Below are 25046 nucleotides of genomic sequence, written 5' to 3'. Positions count from 1 at the left end.
ACAGCACTGTATTCATTTGGAATGATTGTAATAAGGACGTTTGACCTTCGTCACATATTATATCACGCAATTTTTTCATTGATATAAACAAAAGAGCGAATTTTAGAATTTTCAAATCGCTCCTCTTGCACAGAAATATTTTTATCTTTTGAAATTTAAAATCTGCTGTTTGACTAATTAAAATGTTATTTTTGCCCAGATTAAATATTATGTTTAGATAATAGTTCTTTGATTGATTGTACATTCTCCCATTTCCTTTCTAAATTAAGTTTGTTTTGAAAAATTTCTTCATGTCACATAGTGAGTCTATATCCACTTCACTAGTGTCCAAACTTTTCTTTTTAATGTTCCTCCATCTGAGAAGATCATTGTTTTCTTATAAAGAGAATTCACTTAAAAACAAAACTCCTATTATGGTATTTTATATTTAAAATTTTAATAAATATATTAAATAACCATGAAACACATAATGCAGTTCCAAATAAGTGATTTTGAAATATATTATAAAATGTCACAACCATCACAGAAGAACTGTCATGATCATGACACAAACAAGTCACAACCATCACAATTTTCTCATCAACACGAATTGCCATTTTCATACAATTTTATCAGTTTTAGGGGACATTGCAACATCAGTTTAATTAAGTTTCTATGATTATTCTAAATGTACGAAAAACAATATTATTCATGTTTTGTGTGACGGTTATTAGTGTCATGCACTTCAAGCTATATGTTCGGTTCAAGTTTGTCGAGCATGGCAAGAACTGAAGTCTGCTTTGAAAAGGCAGATCTGTCTAGCTCGCTCGAACTTGCCCCTTCAAGTTCGTTGGCCTCTCCTATCCTCTCCATTCATCCCTTCACGGTTTTAGCTGCATAAGGATTTTAGAACAAATCTTGTAAAGCTGTATTTAGCTGTATACATTGGACAGACAGGCAGATCATTCCAAACTCGATACAAAGAACACATTAAAGCAATAACCAGAGGACACAATACATCTACATATGCCGAACACATAACTAATGCTAACCATACATACAATAACATAAATACAGACATGGAAATCCTACACATACAACTCAAAAACCAAAAACACAACACACTAGAACAATATGAAATATACAGGCACACTAAAAGACACCCTAATCAAATTCTCAACACACAGATCAATTTCAGAATACATACACTATTTGACACAACTCTTCATCACACAAACGCACCCATACAACAGGCAGCGAAGTTGAGATAGCGCCGAGATTTAGTAGGCTCTGAGGATGGTGTAAAGTAACACCGAAACAGCTGTAAGCCACACATGCTTACATAATTAACACGAGTAAGATCGCCATTTAATCAATTATTTATTATTTTCTATTATATTAATTTATTTTAATTTCAGCATCATGTTTTATAATCATATTTAATCAGAGGTAATTGTTTCATCAGAACTGATAAATATGAAAGAAAGTGATCAGTGTAATGCATCCAGATCTTAGAAATGTTGTAAAATTGTATTTCATCTAGGGATGTACCGGTAAATATATTGTTATATTTTCTCACAGTACAATAAGTTGATTGGTATTTTTAATCTTTCTCGAATATGTAGGCCTAGTCATTGTAACAATTGATTTTTAATCCTTCATTTATAGTTAAAGAAAATTAACAGTTAAAATTTGGACGTGAGTTACAATTATGTAGGTTTCGATCAGACATGATTAATGAAATATCTATTGGAAAAATTGTCGTTAACTTTTTGAAATAGATTTAGATTTTTCATAGGTTAAATTACAGTAGTTCAGATAAATAAGGTAAACAGGTTGACTCATTTTTACCAGAAAAGAAAAACTACTTTTGCTTGTAAATTAGAGAATGATGTAACATCATGGTAACAAATCCAACTACTGTACTACAAATTATAGCAACTGGAAGTTGCATTTGGTGCGTCCACTAAAGTTGATAGCAATATACACTACTCAAAAAAAGTCTTGAACCACCTGGATATCTTGCGTGTTTTATGTTTATGTTAATATTTATGTTTATGTTTTTTTTTGTTCAGTAGACATTGATATTGCCATAGTAGATTGCCACCTGTCCATTGAGAGTCGAACTAAAGCTTCTGGCCTCAGTATGTCAGTAGAGTGTGCTATGTTTGGAATCCTGAACTGCATTAAACAATGCTCTGTTCAGTTTGTCAACATGCCTAGAAGGGTCACCAGCACGTTTACTCGTGCGAGCATCATTACATTGCGACAGGAAGAGTTGTCATTGCGGGAAGTTGCCCTTCAGGTCATCGTACACCGTAGCGACATCCTTAGAACATGTCAATGATATCGTGTTTCTCAAAACGTCCAAAATATGCTCGCAATGGTCGCCCTCTGTCAACAACAGCAGCTGAAGACCGATAAGTACGAATTATGGCTCGTAGGAACAGAGAAGAGAACACCATAGAACTACACAGTGCCTTCCTGGAGGCAACTGGGATGGCTGTGTCGACCCAAACTGTAAGAAACAGACTTCACACAGACAATTTAGCCTCCAGACGTCCTAGACGAACATCACTACTACAACCTCAGCACTGTGGGTCCAGTAACAGATGGGCAAGAGAACACCTGCAATGAGACCTGGATCAATGGCATAAGGTCCTCTTTACCGACGAGTGCAGGATTTGTCTGATGCCTGACAATCGTCGTAGGAGAGTATGGAGAGAACCAGGTACCAATTCAGGCATTCCATCGGATCCAGCAGGAAGGTGAATCAGTGATGTTTTGGGCAGGCATCATGTATGGATGTCAGATGCCGCTCGTTGTTGTCGAGGGTACTTTGAGAGCTGTCCAGTACCAGGACAAGATTTTGTTCAGCCCTACAGCTTATATATAGGCGATAGGTTTGTCTTCCAAAACGACAATGCATGAGTGCACCGTGCCCGTCTCATCAATACCTTCCTCCAGAAAGATGGCATACAAAGAATGGAATGGCCTTCGATGCCACTAGAGATGAACCCAATTGAACATGCTTGGGACATGTTGAAACATGCAGTACAACGCCAGAAAACCCCACCACGCACCCTAGAAGCCCTCAGGAGAGACACTGTAGAAGAATGGGACTTGCCTGACCAGCAATGCCTCGACTATCTTGTGGACGGCATGCCAATGAGGACCCAAGCATGCTCCAATGCAAGGGATGGAGTAACACCATATTAGAGTCCCCCAAAAGAAGCTTTTGATTTCGACGATAAGCACAAAAACACTTTTTAGCTAATTTCCTTTGTTTTAATTGTTTGTACAGTAAAATTTGTGTTTTGTTTTCATAAGGTATGTCAACTGTGATCCACACACTTTCACCAAAATTGAGATGATACAGAACTTGTTTTGAACAAAAATCCAGGTGGTGCAAAACTTTTTTTGAGTACTGGTAGTGTAAAATAACAAAATGAAGGAATTATATTGTAATGATTAAATTTGTGATTTGTAAAGAATATAATTTTGTATACTTAATATCTGTAATAAGAAGAGTGTGCCTGTAGGAAATATATTTTCGGAATATGTATTACATAGCTTTCGCGTGTTAAATATTATAGTACCTGGTTGACTAGTTTCAGCCTGTTATAAACCATCTTCATAACTGGTTGGTGCTGGTCTTGTTTGCGTTTCCTGTGGGGGTGTGTTTGTATAGTGTGATGTGGAGTCAAAGAGAGAGAGAGAGAGAGAGAGAGTGTGTGTGTGTGCGCGCGCGCGAAATATATAGACACAAAAAACACATCCAAATGAAATTATCAACACATAATCAATTTCAGAACACACACACTCTTTGACTCCACATAACACTACACAAACACACCTCCACAGGAAACGGAAACAAAAGGCGCCAAGACCAGCACCAACCAGTTCTGAAGATGGCCCATAACAGGCTGAAACTAGTTAACCAGGTTCCAGGTATAGTACTGTAATATTTAACACGCGAAAGCTATATAATACATATTCCGAAGTGATATAATGTTAAAAGTTGTGTAATCAAGATGTGTAAAATATATTTTGTGTGAACCCAGCTAAAACTTAAAATAGGCATGTGCCTTCACTTACGAATGTTTTAACAAATGGGCCGTTCAGAGAAAAGTGGTGTAAGTCAAAATTGGATAATGAGGTTTAAAGTAAAAATTCTGTAAAATACAGCGCAAAGAAGCAATTAATATGTCCTTCTTGCTATCCAATGACTACTAATAGTTAAAATAAATTGAATATTAATTGCTACTTTGCGCGTATTTTACAGAATGTTTACTTTAATCCTCATTACCCATTTTTTACTTACACCACTTCTGCTCTGAACGTCTCAAATAATATGAATATTTTCATATCATTAGTAAGATACAAGAAGACATTTACATGTGGTTTTCATTTTCATTATTCATTTATTTCAAGAAGGAAATTTTAACATAGGAAGAAATATAGTGTACCAGTAGTTAATTTTTTATGGTTGCAGTCCCACTTAGTCCACTAGCTAAAACCACACTAACTAGGATAAATGAAATATTCAAGTTAATGGCTTTGTTTCCAGCACAAAATTACGGGTTTTTTGTCATAAAATATTAGTCATTTTTACTACACCCGGTAATTAGATAAATTGTCTCTATTGAGAATGAATGATTTCATTGCCAAGTGTACAACATTGGAAAACAATGTTTTCTCTATTGTAACACATGCATGCATGTTATGCTCCATTTTCACACATTTCTAATATCTTACATAAAATACTTATTCCTTGAATGGAAACAATAATAGAAAACAGAATATTCAGAAATGATTGTAGTATATGCCTATCATAAGTTAATAGAAATGAACATAGTAAATAATGATTTCTGTATCATACATTTATAAATACCGGTACATAATTCATTATTTACGTAGTATGCAGGATTTCTTAAAAGAAAATTCCGAAACTATTACTACCGGTACAGTACTCTGAACCTTAATAAAGCAAAAGTATTATAATTGCTCTTAAGTAGAGTTATCGGTACCTTAATGTAAACATATTGTTCAGATGCACATAATCATATTGTCTAATCAAATATTCCACTTGTGCCATATTCGGTTTGTAGTTACATTTATTACAGTGTTATGTAATTCCTTAACTTGGGTTTATTTAAAGTAAAAAACTGGTTATAAATAATTACAGTAAAACCTGTTCAAGACAATACCACTTAAGACGTTTTTCCTCGTAAGATGTCAGAATAATTTTGTACCAAAATTCTCTACACGATTAAGATATTACACATATTTTTCTCTTTTAATACATTTACATTTGAAAGAATTTCTTGCCTAAGAAGTAAGAAAATAACTATATGCAACAAACTTTAAGTTTTCTGCATTAAAAGAATGGTTCTCATTAGAGTTCTTAGACAAAAGTTCTGCAGGAACCTTGTCTTGAATTTGTTACAGATTTAATTTTATTCAAGATAAATACAGGAACTTCATTTTATTTTTACTAACATTTTTAATATTAACCTGGCTCTATCTTTGGATTAACGGTTGAGAACCGGAAACACCATTTGCTACCCCCTTCCATGACTGTAGTTCGATGATACTGGCGTAAAATACAAACAAATGACTTTACTAGGTACAGGAGGGAAGAAAAGTAGTTCATTCATTTGCGTAAACTAGGAAATATCGCAATTTTGAGTTTGATAATTTTCATTAGGTTTTTGTTTAATCAAAATGCAGTACAGTATTAATAATAAATGTTTTTACTCATGGAATGAGTTATTCATGCGAATGTATTCATTGTGCGGTGTATATTGTACTGTCTACAGCACATTAGCGTACAATATAGAGAATGAAGTTAAATTGAAAAATAATCACAATATGGATATTTAAACACATTTTTTAAAATGGTGGCCGTTCATTTCGATACAGGCTTCAGTTCTTTTGTGCATATTATCGCACTATATACTATTGCATCTAATTTCAATTACCAGTTTCGTCCTTCGTACTAGTAACTCATGGTGAAATAATTCTGTACCTACTCTATAAAAAAGTACCTTATGTACTGTAAATTCAATCTTCACATTCTGCCCAACCCACACAGATAAAGTTACTCAGACATGCTATCTGCTGTCTGTCCTAGTGGTTATGTCGCAGGCTCATACAAAGGGGGGAAATCATGTGACAGTTAATTACTTAATGAGGCCCTTTTATTTAAGTTATTTTAAACAGTTGTATAATATTACGTAGACGTCCAATTCCTAACAGAAATTAATGTTTTCAGAAAAGAGCTAAGACAGCCCAGCCACTAGCCTTTACAGAGGGGCGAACAGAAGCAGGTGGGGGAAATCGGGATGTGACATAGGCAAACGGACAACAGTACCTGTGCGAAAATATGATTCAATATTGAAAGCTCTTTCGTCACTGGAAAACGCGAACATATATCTGGAATGTACTATACTCACTAACTCAGTACTGTTACTATATGCGGCCTTGGTTCTCTGTGGAGGACAGTTGGAACTTCATTAGTAGAAGGGACGGGAGTGAAGTACATTAAAAAACTCAGGTTACAATAAAAATTGAAGTAAAAATAAAATGATGTCCCTGTATAAATTATCAATACTTAAGACGATGTCAATGCTTGCAAAGGCATGAAACTCCATCAGCAAGGAAATCTCACATCCTTTAGTAACACTGAGTTCAGTGGAAATGCAATTGAAATTGCACATGAAGAAGGAGGATCAGTTGTGGTGGTGGTGGTAGTGGTGGTGGTGGTGGTGGTGGTGATTATGATATTAGTGCAAGAGTGAGTTGTGATTTCTAGTCCAACATTCAGGGACAAACTTAGATCCACATTCAATGAATTTGTTGAAGCCGATGAAGTTCTTCCACCATGTGAAGAGCAAGATACAGAGCAGCTATGCAGTATTGTGGAGATAAATCACAACGAAGAACAATAAAAGGAAGAAAATGACATGGATGATCTAAAACCACTACCAACATGTTGGGGAGCCAGGGAATTTTTGGATATTTATGACCATGTATCGGAGCATATGACAAAAAGTCTGTGGGAACTAAAAGATTACACAGCCAAACAAACAACAATGGACAATTCTTGATTAGGTTAAATTAGTAAGGATAAAAAATAATTGTGAGTAGTGTGTGTCATACATTGGATTCATTGGTTTCACCTCCAGGAATGTACCAGCTTCAATTATACTAAGGTAAAGTACTGTATATAAATTGATATTTATTATGAATAATATAATGAATAAATTATAATCTTCAATACAAAAGTAAAGAAATATTGTACAGTACAACAATTTTTTACGATCTCCTTTTATGTTTTCCTGCTTCTTCTTCTTCTTCTTCTTCTTGATGTAGATTCGTATCCCTCGTTGTGGAATTGAGTAAGTGATAGCATCCTCTATCTGTCATGGCCCTACTTAATAAGCTCAATTTATTAATTTATTTAGGTCTTAAGAGGATTTCACCATAATAGATACTTTCTGGAGGTAAATGCACTGCTTGTTTACATTTATAGTATGTTTTGCAAAAAAATGACAGATTGTATTTTAATACTGGTAATACTAAATATTTTTTTTAAATTAACAGAATTCCATGAATACTAGTTAATTTTTTATTTTCCATCACTTTCATTTACTTCGTTCACTTACGTATTACACATCTGGCTATGGATTTTTATTGAAGTTAATTCTTATATTGGCTACATATCTTTGCTTTCCAATATGACAAATTGGTCTTTAGATATCAACAAAATCACATAAAATAATTATGGCCAGTACAATGTAAAAATTAGGATCTTGAAGTCAAACAGAAGTTCTATCATGCAATTAAATTTTAATTTTATTTTCAGAATCTATATCTCTTCATTTGCATTACACTATGCATACAAGTTTCCATTTTTCAACATGAATAACAATATTTCATAGAATATAATCTGTTATCATGCAACGTCTGAATCTAGAGTTGGGCAACAATTTTCTCTTAGTGATATATTTACACTGGCCCTAAAAATACCGTAATATAAAATAGATTTATGCATAATCCATTTAATATCTTAATGACATTAATAATTATACAATAATTCGATAAGACTTGCCCTTATAGAGAGAGACCAAACCTAACAGAGAAACTGTTAATATACTTATGGCTAAACCTCTCCTCAAATTGCGCACATTGTTAGATCTCTAAAGTAGATAGACAAATTAAAAAAATTGGCTGCATGTGTTAACTGTAAGGTTACAAAATTAAGTCTTGAATAAAAGATTATCGAAAAATTGAGTAGCCCCTAGGCTTGAATTGATTGGGGAGACTTGGCTAATTCCGAAATATTAAGAAGTAAATCTATCAAATTTTTATCAAAATGTTTAGGGCCTACTGAAAAATATTATCAAGGTATGTAGACATGGACGAAATCTTTCAGTACCAAATGAGATAAAGAGACCTATTAAAATGCAAATATATTTAGTTGTACATATATTACAGTTGAAAAAGAACAACTCGGGTAATTCCACAACAGTGCAGATAAATCCGCAATAGGACTTGGCTAATTCCTCAGTAATAAATAATTATAAAATAATTATGAAAGTAACATAAAAGGAACAATTTATATGTAACAAAGCTCACTTTCTTCACAGTTGTGTAGCAAAACATGAAAAACAGCCAACTTTCGATGTTTCGCTGTATTGCCAACAGAGGTGTCGACCAATATCCTTGATTTTTTTTCTATAGCACTGCAGAGGACATGCCTCCTGTTGACAGCCTCTCAAAACTTACGTTCACTCTATTGTGAAGCCGCAATAAAATCATAGTCTGCACTATTACGGAATTACACGTACTGCAGAATTAGCAGAGTTTCCCCTAGTGCTCACTCAAGTGCCAAAGCATGTTGAGTAACTTATATGACTTATCTCGGATGTCACGTGATCTGGTGGTCTTTCACGAGGATGGTAACTCAATCACTTTCTCCAAGTACACGCCATTGTTTGTTAATGTGATATTCAAAGTTAGTTAAAAACCCTTGCAGTTAGTATGAGCAGATAATTTTTTTTTTACATTTGCCTATCTGTTGTGGAGATATATGTGCATAGTTTGAGAGGAGGTTTCGACATAGCTCATTAACAGTTTCCTTGTGTGATTCACCGGAAATTGATAAATCAATTGTTGCTTGTTGACAGACTGCAGTGCATATAGGAAGCAATGTTTGCCCCGTATTTCGTCTCCAACATCGGATGCATAAGATTGATTGCTTTTCATGAAGTGTCAACATATTCATTGCATACAGTATATGTATGGGATCCAGAGGAAGAATTCATCTGAAGATAACGTGTATTTGCTTTTTACTGTACTTTTGATTATTTGTCATTTATTGATTAATGGTGAAAGAATCTTTATGCACTATCAATGAAAAATTATTGAAATTGTGCATGTAAAATTATAGTTAGAGAAGACTGTAACCTATTCATCCAAAATTGAATACATATCATACAAACATTTTATCGAATGTTGTTCCTCTGTCATGTGGATGATGTGAGATATATAATTTGAGCTCAGTGAGAAATAATGAAGTTAAAACTGCAGCACACATATTAAAATTAATATAGTTCCTCATTATTTTCTAGAGTGAACATTTTTACTGACAAATCAATTGTGAAATGAAGAATGTTGGTTGTCTGGAGAATACAAAGTTGTGGGCCACTCTGTTTTGTGTTCGGTTGCTATTGAGTTAGAATATCTTGGAAATTCTTATTGTACTGTTGCTGATCAACAAGTGCAGTATAATGGAAATTGGAACTGTGCACTCTGTAGACTAATGTTATTTACATATAATTATTACGTACCGATTTTCTTTTTGGTAGCTGGATTGATCTGGATAATTAAAATATTGACCATATTATATTATCATTATATAGATGTAAGTAGGTACGCTAAATAACAAAGTGAAAATTATTTGTTTTGTTATAGTTATTAAAGAATACAGTTGCGAGAATGATCGACATCTTGCAAATAACTCCATGTTCTACACACTGATCACTTGCTGAATATTGTGTGTGTGCGTGCTTGCGTGCGTGCATACTTTCCTTTTCTGTAACTTTACAATGTAGATACTAGATAAAGACAAATATATGTAAGTGTTTGTGTTTCTCTATTAAAAATTGAATTTGTGTTCTGACTTATATCAGTTTGTAGTTAGCAGTTGAATATAGCTTAGCTTTAGCATAACGCATTGTGTTGTAAAATATGGGCCTTTGTAATGTCTCAAACTCATATATTCTTTTCACTGTGTTGCACTTAACATAACGGGAATAAAGTTATCTATTTTTGTATGACTGTTGAGATTGTATTCCAGAATCAAAACATTTGCAGATTTCCACAATGAATTTGTTGTACGGTAACATAAATTTTTGTGTACTGATATACCAAATATTAAAATAAGTTTGTCTGTATATACTGTATTAGGTTGGCCGCAATGTAATGTAATCTTAATGAGAACTGTCCGTGTAGACATTAGTTACTCTGTCTTCGTTATACAAGTGATTACATATTGGATATAATTGGAAAGAAATTTAGAGTAATTACGTCATTATCCTTTCAAAGACTGATTGTTTTTGAATACATGTATGGTTGTCGTATGTATTATGAATAAATATTACATGCTCCTAAATGTGGCACTGTTAGTTAGTTCATTTTCCTCGTAATGGCTCAATAATTATGATTGTCTCTGTTGCAATTTCCTGTTTGTGGTGGGACAGACTTCCCTTTTCCTTCCTGCCTAGATACCGCAAGACATGGAAGTATCCCAAGCCTTGCAGTTATTACTAGGTAAACAGTTTATATATCACGCATTAATGATGACTTTTGATAGAAGATAATCGAAGTGGTTTCTCTATTATAATTAAGCTTTTCATATGAGTTTTAGGCTTAGTGTGTATGAACGTGTTTATTTGCATTTATGCAAAAAAATGGATTTTTTGTGTGCTTATAAATTATTGCTGGTAATCAGTGTCTTCTTGTCTCAGTCATATGGCTTCAACTTAGACATAAATCACCCCATTGTATATGAAGACCCATTGAAAGGAACGCAAACAAGAGGCAGCTATTTCGGCTTCTCTGTTGTACTTAATTCAGGATCTGCAACAAATGGATTTAATCCCTGGTAAGCAGCTATATTACAGGTACATATAAAGGTTTATAATAATGTCAGAAGCAAAATTTAAATTAAACATTTTGGCGAGGGGGAGGAAGTAGAAAGTTACAGTTAACCTAATCCACAATAAAATCAATGCCTGTATTGTGAATGAATAATCTATGTAAAACTCATAAGACTTGCGTAATATTACTTAGATGGAGCATTATAATGCTTGAATATTGAAATTCAAATGTATTTCCACTCACCAAATTGACACGAAGAATTTGCTTTGTTGTGAAGAAATTTCTGTGGACTCTCCCTTGTGAGAGGTGTCTATCACAGCATGGCAACCAACCCTTATCCAATTCAATGTGAATCTTTCAGCAGGGAAACGTTTCAAGCTAAATCCATTAATGGTAAGAAACATGATTGATGGCAGTGTTTTAGTTTCCATTTGGTTCCAAAATTTGATAAAGGTATTATTATGCTGAAACCCCTTTCGCATTCGGCTGATAATACAAGTATTATTCGTATATTAAGTGCTCTCGAGGATTCACTAGTACTCTTATTTGTTTCATTTCTTTGAACTGACGGAATTCCATACGATCACAACACTTCAAACTTCATGATATTTAAAAAATGAATTAGGACTGTCATATTGTCTACTAATGTTTGAAGACTTTTTGTGTCACTTGAAAGTCTTGAATAATTCTTCAACTTTGTCAGAAGATTCGGGTGCAAGTGCTGAGGATTCTATATATGTGAACAAACATTGGCTTGTTGCCTGAGAAATTCTAGATCCCATGCGCGCTCGCCCACACACATGCATGCACGCATGCACGCATGCACACACACACACACACGTTCTGTCCATGGGCAGGTCTTTCACTGCAAATCCAGCATTCTCCAGTCTTTCCTATTTTCTGCCTTCCTTTCAGAATCTGCATATGATCCACATATTTTAATGTCGTCTTTCATCTGATATCTTTTTCTGCCCCGAACTCTTCTCCTGTTCACCATTCCAGTGCATCCTTCAATAGGCAGTTTCTTCTCAGCCATTGACCCAACCAATTCCTTTTTATCTTTCTGATCATTATCAGCATCATTCTTCCTTCACCCACTCTTTCCAACACAACTTAATTTCTTATTCTGTATGTCCACTTCACACGTTCCATTCTTCTCCATATCCACACTTCAAATGCTTCTATTCGTTTCTCTTCATTTCGTCGTAATGTCCATGTTTCTTCCCCATACAATGCCTCACTCCACACAAAGCACTTCACTAGTCTCTTCTTTGCCGTTAAATGGACCAAAAATTCAGCAAATCGCTTAATCCAGAAATTCTGTCGAAGAAAATATATTCAATACAATATTATAAGAAGATGATTTGTTTTGTTATAATACTAGATTGTATTAATAGGTTTCCCCAATTTACTTTAATAAATGTTAGCAGATTTCTTCACAAAAATATTATCAGACAGATTTATTTATGTAGGACTATGTATATTTATTTATCTAATTAATTATTCTGGTGGAGGTAAAGCTATCAGGTATTCTCTTCTGCACTACCAGAAATATATATATACACAAAATTTTAAGACAGCAGCGAAGAAATTAATTAACATTCAGTTACACAAAAACGCAGATACAAAACAACATATTATTCTGTTTTACTTAAATGATTATATTTATATTATTGTATTATATTCATACAGCGTATACATTTTATATTCCTCCGCTTGCAGAAGTAGAGTCGAAGCAGCAATAGCTACACAGCAGAGCTGCACACAACCTCGCATGCTCCATGTCCAGTGAAGTACAGAAAATATGCTTACCTTTTCCAAATATGATGTTGAAAGTGTTCACTATTTGCTGTGAGGCAGACGTTGTAGCCCTTAAACACATCTTGGTTCACATGTTGCAGCTCAGCTTCCGAAATATTGGCTATTTCTTGTTGTATGTTGTTCTGCAATTCATCTAATGTTCGTGGATTTGAATTATAGACCCTTTCTTTTAAACTGCTCCATAAATAAAAATCGCAGATCGTTAAGTCTAAGGATCAGACAGGCCACAATCTTATACTAGTCACCAGGCCTGTATTTAGGCATGCGCAACATTGTCCAATTGCACAGGAAGGAAAAATTGGGGAGGGGGGGGCAAAATACAGGTAATAGTAAAAGATGTTAATATTTTTATTGCTTTCCTCATTGTGATACCCGTATTAGATTAGCATTCTGGCATTAAAATAGTATGGTACTATTAGTGCATTACTTCACCTTGAAAGGCAGTAGCATATCATATATGTTTGCCTTCAGAAAAATTTATAAATTTTTAACTTGCACATTTGTTTTATGTGTTGTGTATCCAGTTAAGTTTAAATACAGTACTTCACCACAGTTTAAAATTGAGGTAAATAATTCCACAACTTATTAATGGTAGTCTGAAATTGAATAGCAATGTTGAAGTTTAGCTGAGGGAAGTGGGAGCATAAAATAAATGACTGCACAGAGGAGTCATACTTCCTAAATACGAGCCTGCTAACTAATCATTCTCTCATCAAACAAATCAGCAATCACACGCAATGAAGTTCTAACTGTATGGGCTGTAGTTCTGTCTTGCTGAAACACACTGCACATTCATTCTTCTTCATTTAATTGAGGAAAGGACTGATCCAAAATTAGAGTTTTGTGTCAGTCAGCATTAATAATTGTTTCCTAAAAAAAATAGGGCCGATTATTCGTTTCACACTTAATGCACACCATATATCGACTTTAGGATCATAAATAAGTCGTAAATTATCTACTGATCAGTACCGATTATTTTGAGTGTTTACTCGTTCGTGCAAGTGAAATCATGCCTCTTCACTAAAATCACAAATTGTGGGTCTAAATGGCCTTTATGTATAAATTGAATAAACCAGTTGAAAAAGTCATTCTCCTATATGTTCCCTGGGCTCTAGGGTGTGCAATTCTAAACTCTGTATGGATGAAATTTGAGTTGTTTTGTCACATTATGTGCTGATGTACAGCTGATCCCAGCTTGTTGTGCTAACTTCGTGAGAGATTTTCGTGACGAGCACTGATATCATCCAACTTTTCCTACGTTAAAACAAAGCATCTTTGTCCTTTCTTGTTGAACACTGATCCCATTGTTTTTAATTTATTCTCTGTTGAACGAACTGTAGACCTATCAACTCCAGGAAAACTTTCTTAAAATTATCTCCAACATTGAACAGGTGATTCATATTTTAAAAAGTTACAACAAATGAACATTTTTTGTCCTGTATTAAATGTCTGAACCATGACTCAAACAACAGATACAAACAGAGAAATGAAAGTCAACACTACACACAACACATTTACTGCACTGAAAAACAACTCAACAAGACAACCATCTATCAGTGGCTATGCATATCTTTGAATGGCGTGTGCGCAACTAGGAAATGCTGTAATATAGGTCACATAAGCGGGCAGAGGAACATAAAAATGTATGCAGGACAAATAATGGAATAATTTTATTTGAGAACATATTACAAGTAATGAATGTTGTGATGTAGGCTAAGTAAATGAACTCTGTATAACAATACGATTGCTAGTCTTCAGTGGCGGTTCCTCGGGGGAGGGAAGGGAGGAACGTCCTCCTCACATTTTTCTTCTTTTGGAAGTAAATACCAAATAAAATATGTGCCTTGAAATTCGAGGAAGATTCGATAATTTTTAAGTTCACAGCTATAAGAAGAACTCGGTTGATCGAGTTTTAAACGACGTGCGCTCATGTGCTGTAGAAAACTGTAAGAAAGATGCGAGATTGTCTGTGTACAGGAAAGGCACTCCATTCCTCCTCTACTGCAGTTAACACACACAGACAACAGCGCACTAGCGGCCAGAGAAAGAACCAGAGTTTTAAAGCGAGTAAATGAACGGAAAGGGAGGAGATCCTCCTCTGAATCAGCGCATGGGCGGGAAATAGAAACCGACTGGTCGTGCAGCAAGCTCGCTACCGCTGCCATCTAACGATCTTGCATTCAACCAGACTAGAACACATCTAGGAGGAGGCACAACAAAAGCAGTTTTAACGCAACGCTATGAAAGACACCACATAAACTTTTTTTAAAATTATAAATAAAAAATATTATTCATTGCACTTTATATAGTGCTACTATTCATGGTTTGAAACTTTCATGGATATTTGAAAGTTAAAGTCGGGTTTATGTAAAACAAAGAGGAAGTAGTTCTACGTAGTTGGCCCCTGAAATTCACTTCTATTCATTGTTTACTAGACAGGGCAACAGCCAAGTTGTCAGTTTTGTACAAATATATTTGAAACTGAAAGTAGGTACTCCAAACTACATCATTTTTAACATAAAAAATTAATCGGCCTCCGGCAGCTTTGAACAATAATGATAGTATGAATTTACAAGAACTAACATTCTTCAAAAGCATGTGATACTGAACTTGTAAAATGTACATGTGGCAACACAGACCACGTGGGTGGGTGCAGTGTTCTCGCTTTCTTCAGATTATTTCCCATTCCCATTTCTATTTCCGTAAAACGGTTCCGGTTACGAGTTAGTAGCTAGTCTCTTCCAACACGTGTGATGCTGTACTGTGCTCGAAAGATGCTACGAGGTTGTGAATTTCCTTGTAATTGTTAATTTGCGCAATTAATCAACAATGAAAGGAAGTGAAAACATAATATATTTTGGACAATTTAGGAAACTCACTTTACAAGAACAGATTATTGCTATACAGAAGGGAAGGCCAACCCCAACACTACCTGGTCTTACATGTAGGCCTATGCATGTAGGCTAATTTGTAGCATGTTTCATTCAAGAAGGTGTCATTTCGTGCTGTTAACCTCTTTCCTCCTCTTAAGAAATATGCTGGAGCCGCCACTGCTAGTCTTGATAAGCTATGAAATTCTCTTTTTCAGCATTATGGTTTAGCCTACTTGTGATAATTCGTGAAGATGCCTATTTGAATGAAAATAATTCAATATACTTTCATAAAATTGATAAAAAAATGTTATATAATAATAATAATAATAATAATAATAATAATAATAAAGAAGAACGGCGCACAAATGTGCATTGGTAATGATATTAGTTTTTGTAATAGTCCATGAGCGAGCGTGTTCTCTTCTGACTCTTACTGAAATGATATCATTCACACAGATCACCACACAATACACATGTACACTCCACTGAGGGCTCGTGGAATCCTCGTCGTGCGCAAAGCTTATGATGGAAGACATGCACTGCCAGCCTAGTCAAGGCGCTCCTTATGCAGTTGTTTGGTTCCATCCATCTTCTGTCCAGCATGGTCATAGGCGGAGAGAGAACTATTTCCTTGGGGGGGGGGGGGGAGCAAAGCAAAACCATGGAACCCCCATATAACGGGGTTATGGGAGACATCATTTACCTCCTCTCCTGTTATAGCTTGACCATGATACAGTATATCGGAATATGATCATTTAATAAAGGTATTTTCGGGGGGCATGTTTCTTACAGTGTTACATCCATATGCGCGATATTTCGAACCGAGTTGTATAGGGCTTGATCTGTAGGTCTACTACATATTATAATAGGCCATAACTTAAAACAATCTCCCTCTTTTTCTCTCTCCTACAGAAACATATGCATACATCAATAAAACTACATAACAGTGCTAACAGAAACTTTTTTTATATGAAGCTTACCTTCTGAAGATATCACATGAAATGTAAATTCTAATTATTTTATTTAATCTCATCTTTAAGTTTACATAATATTATACGTACCGGAATCACTTTTTCATTTTCCTGCATTGTTGTGCAGTGTGTTATTCATACATCTCCAAGTGGGGCCTGAACACCTGCAGACTTCTAACACATGAGTACAGACTGTTACAAGAGAAAAATTACACCATTCTTCAAATGAGGTATAGGAATTCTCATACATTCAGAAATTTAAAATAAATACAGTATTATAGTCCAGACACACGATCTGAAAACATTAATTAATCAATTTAAGCACAGAAACTTAATCATAAACAAAAGCAAAAAAAGATATCTTGAATTCAATAGAATAATAGAAAAAAAAAAAAAGAGGTCAGACAAGTTAGTGAGGGCAGTGCCCCCCATACCCCTCATAACTCCACCTATGAGCATGGCGTCTGTAGCATACATAGAATTCTAAACTGATCTCAGCGCACTTCCTCTGTCTACTCTGAAGAAATTCCACTTTCTGCCAGGTAGATGGCAGCTGCAATCTGATTCTGAGGTCTTCAATTAAGAATGTCTCCTGGGCTAGCTTGTAGGTCAGCCTAGATGGTGACAATTTTGATATTCCCAGTACCCGCTTCAGGTGTCTAGCTTTCACGCTCTCAATGCTTCTCAGATTGGATAATGTTAGCTTAGTCCATATTAACTTTATTCCATAAGTTATTACTGGGTGTGTTTTGGCGTTGAATAGGGTCATGGCCGAACTTAGTGATAGCCTTGTGGGATCTTCGATGTCACAGATACTCCGAATGGCTGCCAAAGTTCTCTCTCTTATATGGTCTCTGAATGATTTTATGGTAGGCTGAAGAGGTATCTGAAGGTGTTGACATTTTTTAGTTCCTCTCCTTATATGTTATTCTGTCATATCCTGCTATTTTCCGCCCTTTCTGAACACCATCTGTACTGTTTTACCAGTGTTGAGCTTTAGGCTGTTGTCCATGGCGAAGTTCTCAAGCCTATCCATTGACTCTTGAAGTTTCCTTCTGTCGCTTGAACCGATTACTACATCGTCAACATACAGGTACATCCTGACGGAGGGTGCATTTTTGATTATCTCCGTGATGTCTGATATTGCTGCATTGAAGAGTAGCGGGCTGAGATGATCTCCCTGGAGCATGCCGTTGCTTTGGACTATGGTTTTGGATATTGTCTTGCCAACTTGAATTCTAACTTCGTTGTGCGCCAGTATGTTGTTTATCGACACCGTTAGGGGGTTGTCCCTTTCAATCATTTTCTCTACTTTTCGTATTATCGTTGCTCTGTTCAGCAGATCAGAAGCTTTTGTGAAATCGACATTCTTAATGCCTCCTCAATGTCTTGTAGGAGATTCCTGACTGCATTAATCGTTCCTCTTCCTTTCATAAAGCCGAACTGTTGTTCTGGGATGTATCACTTCTGCATTGAGTCTGTTGTATAGGATTTTGGCATAAACTTTATGTGTGTTGTTTTCGAAGGCAATGTTCCTGTATGAGTCCGGGGCCTCCTTGTCTCCTTTACCCTTTTATAGAATTTTTATGTTGGATTCTCTCCATCTTTCCGGCATGTGTATTGTTATAAGGCATTTGTTGAAAATCGCTGTCCATATGTGGAGTAGTGTGTCGCAGCTGTCCTTTAAGTTTTCATTGAAGACACCGTCCAATCCCGCAGCTTTCTTGTTTTTTGTTGCACAGATGGCCACTTTTACCTCTACTTGATCTAAAGGTATTTCTTTGTTAGTATTTTACCGGATCTGCAGGGCTTGCTTGAGATTATTTTGATTGAGGGTTTTTGAGAAGTGTGTCTCCCATGTAGCCCTAGATATCTCTGCTGTGACGCTCGTGGGTTTCTTCTTTAATGCTATGAACGGATCTTGTACTGCTTCCAGGGCTCGTGTCTTCGCTTGATTTTTCACGTAGTCTGTTTTCTTTCGGTGTATCAGCTTTTTGTACTCCTTCCTCTTCAGTGAGTAGTTTGTTAACGTGGTTCTTCCAGTTGTTCTCCAGGCTTAATGTAGGAGGTCTAGTGTATTTTTCCTAAGTGTGTATCATTCCTTATCGAACTAGAGTTTCACGTGTCTGGGTATCCTCTGTATTTGAGCTTTCCTTATATATTCTGTACCTCTTCTACCACTTGATCTACATTATCCTTTTCTATCATCGACGAAAATCTGTCGAGTTCTTCCTTTCCAGCTATTGTAGAGTTCTGTTGCAATTTCCTTGATGTGATTAGGTCGGAGTTTTCTGTTTATGGTGCGCTATTACCTATTAGCTGGAATTACATTGCCACGGGGATGTGTTTCCTGAAGACAGCTGCTGGATTAGAATACATTACTTCCTGGTCTAAAACTTTTATCTTATTCCCTTTTACGATAGTACTCTTGCCGTTTGGGGCTATGTATGTTTCGTTTCTTGCTTTATTTATCAGCTTGAAGCCCTCTTCCTCAAGGAGATCTAATACCAGCTCTGTCTTGTAGTCAGGTTTATCTAGCCTGCAGTTCAAATTGCCAGCGAGTATCACACTTCCGTCATCCTTTACGGCTGTTACTGCTTTTATGACATGTTCAATCTTGTGGGGCTTATATATATATATATATATATATATATATATATATATATGATGGAGAGTTTTCTTGTCTTGATTGTTAGTAAGTTGTCTTCTTTGTGAACTTTCTTTATTAAGCCAATGGAGTGTTTATACATGATGGAGATTCCTCCTTCTGGTCTTCCTTTTTCTTTTATGGTGGCTAGGAGTTGTTTACTGTATAGATTAGGGAAGGTGATGTGTTCTGTTAGGACAATGGTACACAGATTACTCAACATACCCATGAGCAGGGGCGGACGCAGGATTTTTTTTCGGGGAGGGATTGAGGAGATAGTAAAAATGAAATAATGAGAAATAAGTTTATATACTCTCAATTTGTTTCCGAGTCACAAATATTTACAAGTTGGCCTGAGTAGCCTAGTCGATATAGCCTTCTGTGCTCGAAGTTGCGGGTTCTACCCCCAACACAGCTCGATGACATTTAAGTGTGTTTAAATGCGACAGGCCTCATATCAGTCGATTTACTGGCATGTAAAAGAAGTCCTGAGGGAAAAAATTCCGGCACACCGGCGACGCTGATATAACCTCGACAATTGCGAGCGTTGTTAAATAAACCATAAGTTTTTAATTTTAACATTTACAATGACTGCAATACAAAAACAATGACAGAATGACATTTACAGAACAAGGCGACGAGGCTTCTTAGACATTTCATCCAGTACTTCATGAGCTTTTACTTCTTCATTTTTATGTATATAAGTTACATCAAGGCCAGTCCATTTAATATGTCTGCTCCCATCGTGCTCCTCAAGTAATTCTTCAAACACCGCAATGTTGAGAACGACCATTCTGGTGTTGCTGTAGTTACAGGCAACGTGCAGGAAAAATTATTTCATTGCACCTGTTCAAAGATGATATAAAATCAGTGGATATTAGGTGAAGATTTTTCTGATGAAGGAAATTTCTTCTCCACATCTTCAATTCAATGAAGAAAGACTCTGGTGATGCATCAACATTATTGGGCCACTGATTTACTATAGCCTCAACAGCAGTTTCTAAATCTTCATCTGATGCTTGCAGTATGTTTTTAGGCAGAAAAGTATGTATGGACTTTAGGATTCCCTTATGATTTAAAAACCTGTCCTTGAGCTGACAAATGAAATAGTCTAAGAAGAGTAGGAAAATTAAAAGCCTAAAATACTTTTCATGACTCTCTGTCTTGAAGTAAGAATGCTGTGTTTGCCTTCCTACAGTTCTTGGAATTTAACACTTTAGCAAAGAGAATTTACGTAGAAACACTCTAATTCTTATGTACATTCACGAATTAAAATTAATATTATTTTTGTTTCTTGTTTCGCATTTTTCTCAAAATTTCGGGAGGGGATATATCCCCTTAATCCCCCCCCTTGCATCCGCCCCTGCCCATGAGCTAACAACATTACAATGAAGAAGTGAACACAATCAAATACATAGCACAAGAAAACGGTTACAATCCAAACATAATAGACAACATCATAAGAAAGACAAAACAAAAACTTAACAAACACAAAAACACGCAAAACACAACACAAACATAAGAACACAAGAAATACATCACACTAACATATGAAAACAAAAGCACACATAAGATCGCATCTTCATTCAGAAAGCAGAAATACAACATAGCATACAGAATAGAAAGCACACTACAAAGACATCTCAATACACAAAAAAACACAAACAAATAAATACGACCACACAGGTGTATACAAACTCACATGTAATAGTTGCGACAAGTTCTACATTGGACAGACAGGCAGATCATTCCAAACACGCAACAAAGAACACATTAAAGCAATAACCAGAGGACACAATACATCTACATATGCCGATCACATAACCAATGCTAACCTTATATATACAATAACATAAATACGGACATGGAAATCCTACACATACCGTACAACCCAAGAACCAAAACTCAACACACTAGAATACGAAATATACAAACACACTAAAACACACCCCGATCAAATTCTCAACACACAGATCAATTTCAGTACACACACACACACTATTTGACTCCACTTTTCAACACTCTTCAACAATCAAACGCACCCACACAACAGGCAGAGAAGTACGAGATGACGCCGAGATCTAGTAGGCTCTGAGGATGGTGTGATGAAGCACTGAAACAGCTGTAAGCGGCACAGACTTACATAATTAACACGAGTAAGTCCACTAGTTAATCAATTACTTAAGGTCAGATTGTTTTGTTTATTTATATTCCGGAAAAACTTTCATGCCTTTGCAGATATGCAGTGGGGTATTATACATGTTACATCAAATTTATCTTAACTTTGTTTAGGATACAAATTGGTGCTCCACGAGGCAATGACAGTTCTTTATATCCAAATGTCATTGAACCAGGTGTGGTGTTCAGATGTCCAATTGCAGGATTTTGTCAAAGTGTGAAGTTGGATGATGTTGGTAAGTGTGTCAATATTTACAGTTCAGTCTAGGTCTATTTATTTAATAAGACAATCACGTATCATTCTCTGCAGTTCTTAAAAAATCTGGCATTAGTTAAATGTAAAATTCAAACTATTTCAGAATCATATTACCATATTAGAGGGATTAGTACATGGGAAGGAATAATAGAGTGAGTACTTTGAAATAAGAAACCTAAGGTCGGAAATTTATTATTTCATTGGTAAAGGACATCTATGACAATTTGTTTTATTCCTGATGGTAAACATCTTGTTGTGTAAAGAATATAGGGATATTGGTGTTTTTAGTGAACTTAACAAATGTTTCTAGTAGTAAGATAAATTTGCTCTGCGCTATATTGTCACCGACTATGGGTATCTGTTGAAGGAGGCCTAAGAGTGCTGCCCACCCAGTGAAAATAATTTTAAATGCCTCTTTTGTTTTCCCTTCCCCATAAGTTTCATTGTCCCGCCATAATCTTGCGGTCTAAGGCATCATGCCTGAACACATATTATGGATTAAGCACTGGTTCGAGTTCTCACAATGGAAGATCATTAAACTTTGGCCAGTGTATGGAGCCGGTGTCCACCCAACATTGTGATGAAATTGGAGAGCTGTGGTAGATTCTGAAAAGCAGCTATAACAGCTGGTGGGGTCATAGTGCTAACCACACGATACTAGCCTGTTTTAGCCCTCTATGGGCTATGTTGCCCAAGTGTTAGTTTTAATGACTATCATTTCATTACTTGAACTGCGATATTTCGATAATATATTGGCCCCTGCTCAGGTAGCTATATTGATAACGCACATTACTAAGACAAACTTGGTTAAGCCCCTCTAAGTACACTAACCACCACTCCTCATCACTGAGACTAAAAATTTGCTTCGGCTAAGTCTCGAAAAAGTTGATTTGTGGTACCTAACTATGGAGTTTTCATATTTGAAAAAGAGTTTGTATGAGTTCACTCAGCAGATATAGAATGTGAATTCAAATATTATGGTTTCTTTGAGAACAAGTGTGTATGAGTTCATTTAAGAGCTGTGAATGTAGGCATTGTCAGTTGAATGTTAATGGTTTCGTTGTGCATGTATGAGAACACACTTCACAGATCAGGGCCCGCTCAAGGGGTGGACAACCAAAACTCGGACATTTGTCCGGGGTGGCAAATCTCAAGGGCTGCATTTTGGCTGTGAATGTGACATAATATTGAAAGTATTATAAATTTATGATTTAATTCAATTAATATTTAATTAAATTATAAACTTAAACAAATTTAAATTAAGTTAAGAAATAATTTAACTTGCCTTTTATTTTGTAAGAAAGTTAAATTAGATAATTGAGAAGAAGAGTTTAGTTATATCAGAACAGAACAAGTGTTATCTCCCCTTTCCTAAAAACAAAAGTAATTCAGTCTCGGCATGCGAGAAAGTAGTTTCTTCTGTGAAGAGTGGAGCATCTTTCTTTTGAGGATCTTTGGCAAGCACATTGGTTGGGACACGGCCGACTTGATGCTACCTTCGTAAGCGAAGCGACTGATAAACTGCTCTTTTTAAGAAACAGTTTCACTGTAACTGTTCATGAACGAAACTGTTCCAAATTAACAGTTTCAAAGAAAGTTTCATAAGAATATGTGTACATCCTTCGAACGTAAAATAGAATGCTCGAAGTGTACATCAGTGCCAACTGTTCCAAGTGTCTTTAAATCAGCGGTTCAGTGTGTTATGACAACGAAAGTCATTTTTCGTAGATTACTGTTAAGGGTACAGTCAGGGGCGCCGACAGGATTTATGGGCCGATGTGCAAATATTGTGCTCGGGCCCCATTGAAAAAAAAAGTTAAAAGTGACAAGTTACCAATTATTCTGACCATAATAATTATTTACAAAATAAATAAAAGATAACCCCATACGCAGATACGAATATAAAAATATACATTTTTGTTACGGTACATTGAAAACTTTTTTAGCAAAACTTCACATTAGCACAATATATTGTATTCGTCACGCTTCTTTTTCAGTAGGGCCTACATAGTATGTTTCGTGACGAAACTTTCGTCTTTTCGTTGTCGTTTGTTTCGTTTCGTTACTATAAAACACTATTCTTAAACAGCTGTAATTTCTGACTTGCAGGCCAACATCAACAAACAGCTCTCCTTGACTTCATTCATGCAAAATCATTAATTATATCATCAAAATTTAAAGACCTAGCAAGAGTGCTCTCCAGACTAAGGAGGCCAAGGTTACTCAGTCTTTCTTGACACATTGTTAGTCTGAATACATTTTTATTTCCTTCATTTTGTTTGAAGTTGATGTAAAATTGAGCGTTGCTAGTGAAGGTGCAGAAAATAAACCAATCTCAAGCCCGTCTGTTCAGGTTGTCAAAAATGAAGACAGTTCATACTTAGAAGTGAATATTGATGGTTGTGGCTGTCTATAAAAAAGTTCTGATAACATAGTATTGAATCAGAACAAGCAAACAATAGTAAAAATGATGTGTTAATATGTGCAAGTGAAACAAATTTACCCACACCAGTTCCTAACTCTGAGTCATGGCAAGTAACATGCGACCTTGGAAAACAAAAAGTGACAGACAAATTGTGTCACTGAATGTGTTGTTCCAAAAAGTACCCCCAACCAGCTTAATAACCTTCTAAGTGACGGAACAAGAGCCTTTCCAGTATTATTTTCAAAACTCAAGAATGTCTCTGGGAACACATTCTCCACATTGAAAATACTATAATACTGCTTTTTGGAAAGGCTCTTGTTTTCGAACAACACATTCAATGACACAATTTGTCTCCTGCTTTTTAGTTTTCCAAGGTCGCTCAATTTCACACCAACTTCAAACAAAGTTCTACTTCCTTTCTTAATCTCTTCCAATTTTTCTGTCTCTCCTTGCGCTTCTCAGCTCTCGACTTATGCTTCTACTTGTCTATTGCCCACTGGTAACACAGAATTTACTAGAAAAACAACGAAAAGACGAAAGTTTCGTCACGAAACATACTATATGGGCCCTACTGAAAAGGAAATGTAATCCTCCGGCTTGGATTTGGAAAAGCCTACTAGCATATTGCGGTGGGCTCACACGGGTTGTTAGTTAAGAGGACAAGCCAATTGAACGTGTTCGGTACAAGCGGCGGGAACAAATTTCAGGCAAATCCAGGAGCCCTCAA

At 35.8% G+C, this 25046-nt stretch overlaps 1 protein-coding gene and 1 long non-coding RNA gene across 12 annotated transcripts in view; one reads left to right on the top strand and one right to left on the bottom strand.

Moving 5' to 3' along the window:
- Positions 1 to 10904: 10904 nt before the first annotated feature.
- Positions 10905 to 25046, top strand: part of LOC138700172 (integrin alpha-PS3-like) — a 268831-nt gene continuing 254689 nt past the window's right edge. For 9 of the 11 annotated variants that reach the window (XM_069826588.1, XM_069826584.1, XM_069826587.1 and 6 more), the window contains exons 1-2: positions 10905 to 11152; positions 21753 to 21874. In XM_069826588.1, coding sequence (XP_069682689.1) covers positions 10905 to 11152; positions 21753 to 21874 — 370 coding nt within the window. Of the gene's footprint in view, positions 11153 to 21752; positions 21875 to 25046 lie in introns of those variants that run through there. The other 2 variants (XM_069826590.1, XM_069826593.1) reach the window with 2 other exon arrangements.
- LOC138700174 (uncharacterized) lies at positions 10997 to 18473 on the bottom strand. The gene is made up of 5 exons (XR_011332282.1): positions 17263 to 18473; positions 16904 to 17005; positions 12961 to 13102; positions 11392 to 12468; positions 10997 to 11127 (listed from the first exon to the last, which is right to left on the bottom strand). It is a non-coding gene; the product is annotated as an uncharacterized lncRNA (long non-coding RNA).

The sequence above is a fragment of the Periplaneta americana genome, chromosome 5 (assembly GCF_040183065.1).
Source record: "Periplaneta americana isolate PAMFEO1 chromosome 5, P.americana_PAMFEO1_priV1, whole genome shotgun sequence".
NCBI classification, from domain to species: Eukaryota; Metazoa; Arthropoda; class Insecta; order Blattodea; family Blattidae; genus Periplaneta; species Periplaneta americana.
The sequence above is the reverse complement of the archived record's forward strand: the minus strand, read 5'-3'. Positions and strand labels throughout refer to the sequence as shown.